Raw genomic sequence first — 11,830 nt, forward strand, 5'->3', positions numbered from 1 at the left:
CAAAACAGGAAACATTAGCTAACTACTTAGCTACAAAGGTTGGATATAGCAATAGCTGAAAACATTCAGCAATATTGTCAAATAAGACATGTTAAAATGGCAACTTTACACCTTTTTCAGCCTACGTACGACATTACGTTAACTACTGTTAACAGTAGCTACCGAGCTAGCAACAAACTGTCTGCAAAAAAACTCCACATATACATAATCTTACCTTGTACATCGTGAACGTAACCCTCGATCCAGTTACTGTAACCTTTCAGTTGGACTGCCTTGAGCAGTCTGCCGTCTTCATCTGCCCATTTATTGATATAAGTCGATGTATGAGAGCATAAGTTGTTCTGGATGACTGTGTGATCATGTTCTCCGTAGCCGATATAAGACCTTTAAACAGGTCAACATTCACAAGGTCGCAGGGCCAGACGGATTACCAAGACCAAGAAGTGTCTTCAATGACATTTTCAACCTGTCCCTGACCGAGTCTGTAATACCAACATGTTTCAAGCAGACCACCATAGTCCCTGTGCCTAAGAACACCAAGGTAACCTGCCTAAATGACTACCGACCCGTAGCACTCACATCTGTAGCCATGAAGTGCTTTGAAAGGCTGGTCATGGCTCACATCAACACCATTATCCCAGAAACCCTAGACCCACTCCAATTTGCATACCGCCCCTACAGATTCACAGAAGATGCAATCTCTTTTGCATTCTACACTGCCCTTTCCCACCTGGACAAAAGGAATTACCTATGTGAGAATGCTGTTCATTGACTAAAGCTCAATATTCAACACCATAATGCCCACGAAACTGATCAGTTAGCTAAGGACCCTGGGACTAAACACCTCCCTCTGCAACTAGATCCTGGACTTCCTGACGGGCCGCCCCCGTGGTAAGGGTAGGTGGTAAGGGTAGGTAACAACACATCTGCCACACTGATCCTCAACACAGGGGCCCTTCAGGGGTGCGTGTTTAGTCCCCTCCTGTACTCCATGTTCACCCATGACTACATGGCCAGGTACAACTCCAACACTATCAAGTTTGCCATGACAACAACACAACAGGCCTGATCACCGACAACGATGAGACCTGGCAGTGAGGTGCCAGGATAAAAAAAACTCCCTCAATGTGATCAAGACAAAGGAGATGATTGTGGACTACAGAAAAAGGAGGACCGAAAACACCCCCGTTATCATCAATGGGGCTGTAGTGCAGCAGGTTGAGAGCTTCAAATTCCTTGGTGTCCACATCACCAACAAACTGTCATGGTCCAAACACACCAAGACAGTCGTGAAGAGGGCACAACAACGCCTATTCACCCTCAGGAGACTGAAAAAAATTCTACAGCTGCACCATCGAGAGCAGGTTGCATCACGACCTGGTATGCCAACTGCTCGGCCTCCGATTGCAAGGCACTACAGAGGGTGGTGCGTACGGCCCAGTACATCACTGGGGTCAAGCTTCTTGCCACCCAGGACCTCTATACCAGGCGGTGTCAGAGGAAGGCCCAAAAAATTGCCAAAGACTCCAGCCACCCTATTCATAGACTGTTCTCTCTGCTATCGCACGGCAAGTGGTACCAGAGCGCCAAGTCTAGGTCAAAAAGGCTTCTTAACAGCTTTTATGCCCAAGCCATAAGACTCTTGAACAGTTAATCAAATGGCTACCAATACTATTTGCATTGTCCCCACCCCCATTTTTACACTGCTGCTACTCTGTTTATTATCCATGCATAGTCACTTTACTTCTACCTACATGTACATATTACCTCAATTACCTCGAATAACCAGTGACCCCGCACATTGACTCGGTACCGGAACCCACTGTATATAGCCTTGCTACAGTTATTTTAGTTGCTCCTTAATTATTTTATATATATATATATATAATTTTTTTTAAACTGCTTTGTTGGTTAAGGGCTTGTAAGTATGCATTTCACTGTAAGGTCTACACCTGTTGTATTTTGCGCATGTGACAAATAAAATTTGATTTGAACAGTTTTAAACTAGCCCACGCCATTGTTTTGACTAGCAACTTCCGGTGGTTTCCCACGTCAGCCTCGCTTTCGTTTCAAAGTAGCGCCTGCGTGACTAAAGCGTATTCTAGCCCAACCGGTCGCAAGACAGCGGTATCACAGATCGAATGATGAGAGATATTTCACTGGATGTATAAATGTGAAGCATCCGGTTGGCGTTTCCACTCACTACCAAATATAGTGGGGAGAGGAAGCCAACTGGCGGGTAATGGAAGAAGATAATTTGCAGAATGTTGGCAAACATTTTCTAATCAATTAAACATTTGATCTCAATGCAGTTTTCTGTTCACAAAAACAGAACATTATCAACAGAGTGGACTAAGTTTTGTAGACTTCACCTTTTGCAATAGTTGTAAAAAAATCGCACTGTTTAGGAGCGCAAAGGCGTATCGAGTTATTGCACATGCGCACTTCAGAGTAGGCGTTCCCTAACGGATATATGCTGACGCCAATAACGTGCCAATAAGATATCACTAGCGCATGCTTGGCTCTGCCCACCTCCTTGCTCGTTCTGCCCACTATGACTAATTTGTTTCCTTTAGAAACGACAAGTTGTGTTCTATCTTGGTTTAGTTATACAAATCTTTCGTTGTATTATTCATTTTACGTCGTTTGTGAGCTTATCAACGACGTAAAAGGAATAATACTGCCTTCTTGCGGCCGGTTGGGGTAGTCTAGTCTGCATGTTGGGCAGCCATATCTATTGACATTTTTTTTATATTTTTTTTTTTACAAATGTTGATAGTAAAATGTCTTCTGTTTTAAGTAAATAGATATATAGCTACATGTACGGGAGAGTGCAGTGCTGTGGCTCACATGGTTATAAATGCATAAAAGTCTACAGTGGCTTCAGAAAGTATTCATTTTCTACATTTTGTTGCGTTAAAGCCTGAATTTAAAATGGATTAAATTGACATTTTTGTCACACATACCCCATAATGTCAAAGTGGAATTATGTTTTTGTTTTGTTTTATGCAATACGTATTCAACTCCTTTGTTATGGCAAGCCTAAATAAGTTCAGGAGTAAACATTTGCTTAACAAGTCACATAATAATTTGAATGGATTAGTGCTTAACATGATTTTTGAATGCCTAGCTCCTCTCTGTACTCAACACATACAGATAATTGTAAGGTCCCTAGACGAGCAGTGAATTTCTACCATAAAGACCAGGGAGGTTTTCCAATGCCTTGCAAAGAAGGGCACCCATTAGAAGACAGGTAAAAAAAAAAGCAGACATTGAATAACACTGAGCATGGTGAAGTTACTCATTATACTTTGGATGGTGTATCAATACACCCCCAGTCACTACAAAGATATAGGTGTCCTTCCTAACTCAGTTGCTGAAGAGGAAGGAAACCGCTCAGGGATTTCACCATGAGGCCAAAGGTGACTTTAAAACAGTTACAGAATTGATCAACAACATTGTAGTTACTTCACAATACTAACATAAATGACAGAGTGAAAAGGAAGCCTGTACAGAATTAAAAATATTACAAAATATGCATCCTGTTTGCAATAAGGCAGTAAAGTAAAACTGCAAAAACATTTTTGAAAGAAATTAACTTCATGTCCTGAATACAAAGCCTTATGTTTGGGGCAAATCCTTCACATCACTGAGTACCCCTCTTCATATTTTCAAGCATGGTGGTGGCTGCATGTTATGGGTATGCTTGTCATCGGCAAGTAATAGGGAGTTTTTTAGGATAAAATTGTAATAGAGCTAAGCACTGGCAAAGTCCTAGAGTAAATCCTGGTTGTCTGCTTTCCAAGACACTGGGAGACAAGTTCACCTTTCAGCAGGACAAAACACCTAAAACAAGGCCAAATATACACCGGAGTTGCTTACGAAGACGACATCGAATGTTCCTGAGTGGCCTAGTTACAATTGACTTAAATTGGCTTGAAAATATATGATCAATGATCAACAACACACTCGACAACCTTGAAGAATTTAAAAAATAATAATCTGCATATATTGTACTGCTCTTAGGGACTTATCCAGAAAGGCTCACAGCTGTAATCATTGCCAAAGGTAACTCAGGTGTGTGAATACTTATGTAAATGAGATATTTCTGTATTTCATTTTCAATAAATCAACAAACATTTCTAAAAACATGTTTTCACTTTGACATCATGGGGTAAAGTGGGTAGATGAGTGAGAAAAAATATCAATTTAATCCATTTTTAATTCAGGCTAACACAAAATATGTAAGTCAAGGGGTATGAATACTGTCTTTGAGGCACTGTATATGCATTTAAATGCACAATGCACTGTGGTAAAATACAAAACACTTTCTTCAACCATTCATAACTCAGTTTATATATGATCAAATATTGTCATTAATATTGTCATTTCCATTCTCCACATAACCTAATGAAACCATTCTGAAACAGTGGTATGGTATTTACTTAAGGAAAATGGATATAACTTGTATGACACACAGCTGGGGAACAAGGTCGATAAACAAGGTCGACTTAATTTCATTATATACTCACAGGCCAGTACACCACAGCATTCACAAAAAATGGATCGCTCCTAAAGACAGTGGCTTGCTATATAAAGCAGGCAGACAGGAGGCATTCAGTTCATTTGCTCTAAACTGACTTGCCTAGTTAAATAAAGGAAAAATAAAAGTTACCATTTGATTGCATGTTAGAATGGCCAAAACGAGTGACCCAAGCAACTTTGAGCGTGGTATGATCATCTGTGCCAGGAGCGCTGGATCCAGTATCTCAGAAACGACAGCCCAACTGACTTGCCTAGTTGAATTAAAAAAGGAGGAAAAGCTTGTCAAAATTTCTAAAAACTTCCGTATTGTATTTTTCACATAGAAAGTGTTACTATGTAATTATGAACTATTTGTTCCATCTGGTCTGAGACAACATTAAACTTGTGTGTGGATCCCCTGGGTATGCAGGTGCCCCGTACTATGACACTGGACTCTCTCCTATGTGAGATACCAGAACGCTGGGGGAAGCATTTCCCACACTGTGTGCACTTGTAGGATTTCTCCCCACTGTGGATCATGTCTGCTCAGGTTGCACTGCTGGGTGAAACTCCTGCCACACTGTTCGCAGGTGTACGGTTTCTCTCCGGTGTGACTCCGGAGGTATTATTTGAGCTCTCAGAAGGTGCAGCTGAAACGCCTCTCGGTGGTGCCGCCTGATCTCCACTGAGTCCTCATTCTCTTCACCATGTTAAAACTACTGTGACTCAGGCTGTATCCAGAGAAGGTGGAGGTGGTGGCCATGTTTGACCCTGTCGTGCACTCACTCTGCTCTGTCCCTCTGGCATCTGTTGTCTAGTCTCATCAGCCAATGTCCTGACATGTCTTGTCATGTGTTTTGCTGCACTGAACATGTTAGCATGTGGTTTCCATATAGAAGAGTGAAGCGATGGCCCCACTTCATCTGTCATAGTAGGAACAGAAGGCAGCCCACTATGAGATGGGACCATTGAGTATTCTGAGAGTACTCTTCTGTGGAATGAAAGGAGAAATCTGGGTGGCCATCAGGGTCAGTGTCTCTGCCTGGATCCACAGAGGTCAACAGCTGCCCACCAGACTTATCCATAACAAACTGGTTAGGTCCTGCCAGGGTCGTGGTCTGTTTCAGCTCCTCATCCTTCACTAGGTCTAGTGAGTCCTCGTCCTCAGCTGGCCTGTGCTGCTCTGTACCGAACACCTTTGTAGATGCGAGCCGGGGTGTTCCTGGTTCCTCTGGACAATCAGAATTGGGGTAATGTTCCACTGAGTGTTCAGAAGATATGTTGGGTTGTGTGATGAAGTCCTCATCACGGTGCTGTTGCTCAAAGGATGGTGGTTTCCCAGGCTTGAAACCAGATTCTAAAGATTTGGGCATAAATATTAAGAACCATTACAAATGTTTTTTTTTGCCCAAATCTTTAGAATTTAGGACTACAAGCGAACTAGAACAAAGTCTCGTTGTCTGGCAAATATTGTGTATCTAATAATAAGATGAAAGAAGTATCATACAAACTCATTCACAGAATCTACCCTCTAAAGACCATTATTGTACAGATTCAAAATTGCTATTGATAACAAATGTGTATTTTGTGGTTGTGACCCAGAGACTCTTGACCATTTATTTTGGGACTGTTATGTTACAAGATTTTGGAGTGAGTTAGATTTTATTTTAAGAAAAACTGCAAATTATATGGACCCCTGATTTAACTTTCATTGTTAGTTTATTTTTCATGGCAGATTCTTTATCCATAAAATGAAGCAGGCAGAGAACAAACCTCTCTTCACATTGTTATGGAAAGAATTGAAACATTTTGAAATGATCTGTAAGTGTAAAAACAAAAAAGCAATACGTACCATAAAACGCAACATGTAACAATTTCAAAGATTTTACTGAGTTAAGAGTTTAATATAAGGAAATCAATCAATTGACAATTTCTTTTATGAATCTATGGATTTCATCATGACTGGGAATACAGATATGCATCTGTTGGTCACAGATTCCTTAAAATAAATAAAAAAGGCAGGGGTGTGGATCAGGAAAACCATCAGTATCTGGTGTGACCACCAATTTACTAACATTTCTGAAAATGGATATAGTGTTTTGGAATAAAACTCTTCATATACACTCCCCTATGTATTTATTTATAAAGTGAAGCTAAAACTTTTCATTTGGCGCTATACTCCATTTTGGATTTGATATCAAATGTTTTATGAGGTGACCTTTTATTTGAGGGTATTTTCATACATAACTTCTTTACCATTTAGAAATGTATGACCTTTATCTAGTCGCCCCCATGAAAGTTTCCTAAGTATTTGGACAAATTTACTTAGAGTATTACATTGTCAAACGTTTAGTATTTTGTCCCATAGTCCTAGCACGCAATGACTACAAACATGCATGCTTGTTGGAATCATTTGCATTTTTTGTGTTTGGATCAAAAATGTGTCAATAAAGCAGTGAATTGGGAGCATAAACAGTGTGAAGGGCCTTCCTCATCTGCACATGTATTCTTTCTTAGCCCAGCACATTTAAGGATGTGCGTATGCCCAACATTTCTATCATCATGTTGTGCCCAATAGAATTTAAAAGTAAATAATGTAGTGTGTCATTTGAGTCATTTTCATTGTAAATTAGAATATATTGTTTGTTTTTAAACAAATAGATTATTATTTTATAAGTGAGGAGTCGTTAACAGTCAAACATGAACACCATTTTACCTTCTGTACCACATTTACCCATAAAGTGTTACAGAAAGAACTATGCAAGTATGAACTATTTGTTTCATCTGGTCTGAGACAACATTAAACTTGTGTGTGGATCCCCTGGGTATGTGGGTGCCCCGTATTGAGACACTGGACTCTCTCCTATGTGAGTTCTCTGATGTGACTTCATACCAGAGCGCTGGGGGAAGCATTTCCCACACTGTGTGCACTTGTAGGGCTTCTCTCCGCTGTGGACCACAGCATGTCTGATCAGGTTGCATTGCTTGGTGAAACTCCTGCCACACTGTTCGCAGGTGTACGGTTTCTCTCCGGTGTGACTTCGGAGGTGTTCTTTTAGCTGCCAGAAACGCGGGAAGCTCTTCCCACAGAAGGTGCAGCTGAAACGCCTCTCGGTGGTGCCGCCTGATCTCCACTGAGTCCTCATTCTCTTCACCATGTTAAAACTACTGTGACTCAGGCTGTATCCAGAGAAGGTGGAGGTGGTGGCCATGTTTGACCCCGTCATGCACTCACTCAATCTCACTGTTGCTTCTGAAGACCTATATTGATGCTGCCTTGACTGTAGAGCTAAACTATTTCCATTATTATTTGAGTTCAGCGTCTCGCTACTCTGTCCCTCTGGCATCTGTTGTCTATTCTCATCAGCCAATGTCCTGACATGTCTTTTCATGTGTTTTGATGCACTGAACACGTTAGCATGTGGTTTCCATATAGAAGAGTGAAGCAACGGCCCTACATCATCCCTCATAGTAGGAACAGATGACAGCCCACTATGAGATGGGAAAATTGAGATATTCTGAGAGTACTCTTCTGTTGAATGAAAGGAGAAATCTGGGTGGCCATCAGGGTCAGTGTCTCTGCCTGGATCCACAGAGGTCAACAGCTGCCCATCAGTCTCATCCATGACAAACTGGTCAGGTCCTGCCAGGGTCATGGTCTGATCCAGCTCCTCCTCTTTCTCATTTTTCACCATCACTAGGTCTAGTGAGTCCTCGTCTAGCCGGTGCTGCTCTGTGCTGAACACCTCTGTAGATGCGAGCCGGGGTGGTCCTGGTTCCTCTGGACAATCAGAATTGGGGTAATGTTCCACTGAGTCTCTGGGAGATATGCTGGGTTGTGTGATGAAGTCCTCATCACAGTGCCGTTGCTCAAAGGCTGGTGGTTTCCCAGGCTTGGAACCAGACTCTAAAGATTTGGAGATAAACATAACAAAAGACCCTTAACAGTTGCAAAATATGACTGCTTTAGAACTGACTGTGTGTACGTGCACTCCATATGCCAGAAAATAAAACACCAGTCTTCAATAGACAGAGAGCAGTACCCCTTATGGTCACACCCACCCTCTCCAGTGATCCTGAACTCTTCCTGAGGGTCAGTCTTCCACACGTCCTCTGCTGTCTCATCTTTGATCAGTATGGGTTCAGTCTCCACTCTCTGCTCCACATCTGCAGGCTGTAACAGGGACTGAGGTTATTACTCTGGAAACACCATGTCTAATGCTTTTCATACTCATGAATCACACAAAAGAAGTAAATTGTCCTGATATTCCAATATCAGAACTGTTGTTTTAAAAGGTGATGTATCACACCTGGGGTTGAGAGTCCCCTTCAACAGCCATTTCTCCACCTCTCCACTGTGAACTACTCCTCTGCTTGTTCAAAACTATCTTGACTGGATATGAAGATCTCTCTGGTGCCATGGGATAAAACACGGGAAAATACTAATAATTGTATTCAGTCAAATATTAGGGCTATTAACACATTTACGTGTTGCATATGCAATCAATTTAAAATGAATAACATCAACTACCTTTTCTCCTGACTCGTCCTCGTGTCTTCTTCAGCTCGCTCTCCATCATTTGACACTTCCTTTTCAGTACATCAATATCTCGCTGGCTTTGGATAACTTCCATGCGTATAACAGCACAGCTATCATCTACACGATTGTTTATTTCGGCTACCGCTGCTTTAGCCAATACCTCCATAATGGATATAAACTGCACCTGAAAATTGCAGCTGGCCATCTTGTCCAGCCCAAATGACAGATTTGTATTATCCGTGTGAAGTAAAGTCTACAATTTCCAAGCTAATGTTCAATAAACAAGCCGTAAAATGTCGATAAATTAAAACAACGCGTGATGTTTGCGCAATTGCACTTCCGTTCAACAACTCGTGACCTAAGTATTTATTACCGTAAATATGAGATTGCAACAAACCTTCAAAATTGTTAGAATTAGCAATGGCACAACAAATAGCAGGGTCTATTATAGTCTGCATGTAGGATAGCCATATCTATTGACCAAAAAAGACGCCGTTTTAAAGAATTCAGATCGTAAAACGTATTAGTCAATACAAGATATGGCTACATGTAGTGTAATGCAGTGGCGCACATGGTTATTACAAGTCATGAACAATACATGTTTTTCATGAGATTGGATGGTATTTGGATGAAACCTGATCAAAGTATGAAAAAAATACTATTGGTTCTACATTGATACAATTTGATCATAAAGTTACTGGTCCCTTCCTCCATGTCAAACACTTGGATTCAGGAGGCACGCTTATTGAGAAGGGTGCAATTGCGCCCTGTGATTTGGAGTGTTCATGCATTTGAGCATTCCTGATAAACCCCACAGAAGTAGGGTCGGGCACTGTTTTTCCCGAGTTCTGTTAACGACGGCGAGGGCAGGCGGGAGCGAAGTACACTGTGTACTAGTTTAGATAGTTTGTCAATGACTCCGGTACACGGAATGCGGGGACTAGTTAGTGACATCATGTACTAACTATCAAGATAGCTGGTACACGGTGTCACCCGAGCGGGAGGCGGAGACAATCGGGAGACAGATGCAGTAATGCCCACATGCAGGAACACCCCAAATTGTGACCTGCAGTTTCACAGAGGATTATTAAAGGAATAGGTTGACATCGCCCTAACTCTCATTTTAATACACCAATGGTAACATGATATCCTCTTACCTAATTTACATAAGTACCGCCTTGTAACCAACAGGCATTTCTCTACACCCGCGATAACATCTGCTGAACACGTATGTGACCAATACAATTTGATTTGAACATTGGAGAACGCGTGTTTGCGGAGGGGGTGCTAGATAGCGATAGAACCTCACAGTGGAGGTCATAATACCCATAAAACCTAACAGGGAAATTGTTCCAATTGCTATTTTTCCCATAGGGAATTTTAGAAAAACTTAAAATAAGGGCAGTGTTTGGTGTAGGCTTACCCTGGCGTGACATTTTGAGAACCAAATACATCTATGACTTTTATCAAATATTCAGCTTGATTTACTCTCAGATTCAAAAATGCTAATAAGCATCAAAGACATCATGCAAGACTACAAATCTCTAGCTGACATCTCTAGCTGACACCAAGAAGGAGAGTGATGTCGTACTGCATCAGATGACCTGGCCTCCACAATTACCCGACCTCAACCATACAGAGATGGTTTGGGATGAGTTGGATAGCAGAGTGAAGGAAAAGCAGCCAACAAGTGCTCAGCATATGTATGAACTCCTTCAAGACTGTTGGAAAAGCATTCCAGGTGAAGCTGGTTGAGAGAACACTAAGAGTGTGCAAAGCTGTCATCAAGACAAAGGGTTGCTACTTTGAAGAATCTAAAATAAACAAAATCAAAATACATTTTATAACACTTTCTTGATTACTACATGATTCCATGTGTTATTTCATAGTTTTGATTTCTTCAATGTAAAAAAATAGTAAAACTAAAGAAAAACCCTTGAATGAGTAGCTGTGTTCAAATTTGTGACCGGTACTGTGTGAGAGAGCGAGAGAGAGAGCACACAAACCCACACTTTATTTCAGGTAACTATTGCATACTACATGCATTATAGCTGATTAACATTCAGAGGTCCTTCTCTTAGGTTTTAAAGGCATGTACATATAAGTATTGGGTATTAGTATGCATATTACATGGTGTGTAGAAGATAGCAGATAGTGTTGATTGAGCTTCTTGAGAGAATATTCATAAAAGTACAGTAGTACTGATAGACTACATGCAAAAGTATGTGGACACCTGCTTGTCAAACATCTCATTCCAAAATCATGGGCATTAATATGAAGTTGGTCTCCCCTTCTGCTATAATAACTTCCACGCTTCTGGGAAAGCAATCCACTAGATGTTGGAACATTGCTGCGGGGACTTGCTTCTATTCAGCCCCAAGAGCATTAGTAAGGTCGAGCACTGATGTTGGGCGATAAGGCCTGGCTTGCAGTCAGCGTTCCAATTCATCCCAAAGGTGTTCAATGGGGTTGAGGTCAGGGCTCTGTGCAGGCTAGTCAAATTCTTCCACACCAATCTCAACAAACCATTTCTCTATGGGTGCATTGTCATGCTGAAACAGGAAAAGGGCCTGCCCCAAACTGTTGCCACAAAGTTGGAAGCACAAAATGATCTAAAATGTAATTCTATGCTGTAGCAGTAAGATTTCCCTTCATTGGAAATAAAGGGCCTAGCCCGACCATGTAAAACATCCCCAGACCATTATTCCTCCTCCACCAAACTTTACAGCTGGCACTATGCATTGGGGCTGGTAGCGTTCTCCTGGC

The 11,830-nt window shown here is 41.4% G+C and overlaps 1 protein-coding gene across 3 annotated transcripts in view; it reads right to left on the bottom strand.

Annotated features, from left to right (window-relative positions):
- Positions 1-10,665, bottom strand: part of LOC112260714 (zinc finger protein 544) — a 51,600-nt gene extending 40,935 nt beyond the window's left edge. Inside the window, exons 1-5 of one of the 3 annotated variants that reach the window (XM_024436020.2) lie at positions 9,056-10,663; positions 8,835-8,935; positions 8,587-8,698; positions 7,737-8,431; positions 4,134-5,287 (exon numbers count right to left, since the gene is read on the bottom strand). In XM_024436020.2, coding sequence (XP_024291788.1) covers positions 5,162-5,287; positions 7,737-8,431; positions 8,587-8,698; positions 8,835-8,935; positions 9,056-9,269 — 1,248 coding nt within the window. In that variant the 5' untranslated portion in view covers positions 9,270-10,663 and the 3' untranslated portion in view covers positions 4,134-5,161. Of the gene's footprint in view, positions 1-4,133; positions 5,288-6,951; positions 8,432-8,586; positions 8,699-8,834; positions 8,936-9,055 lie in introns of those variants that run through there. The other 2 variants (XM_024436019.2, XM_042328890.1) reach the window with 2 other exon arrangements.
- Between the last annotated feature and the right edge of the window lie 1,165 nt (positions 10,666-11,830).

Source organism: Oncorhynchus tshawytscha, linkage group LG10, assembly GCF_018296145.1.
Source record: "Oncorhynchus tshawytscha isolate Ot180627B linkage group LG10, Otsh_v2.0, whole genome shotgun sequence".
Taxonomy (NCBI): Eukaryota; Metazoa; Chordata; class Actinopteri; order Salmoniformes; family Salmonidae; genus Oncorhynchus; species Oncorhynchus tshawytscha.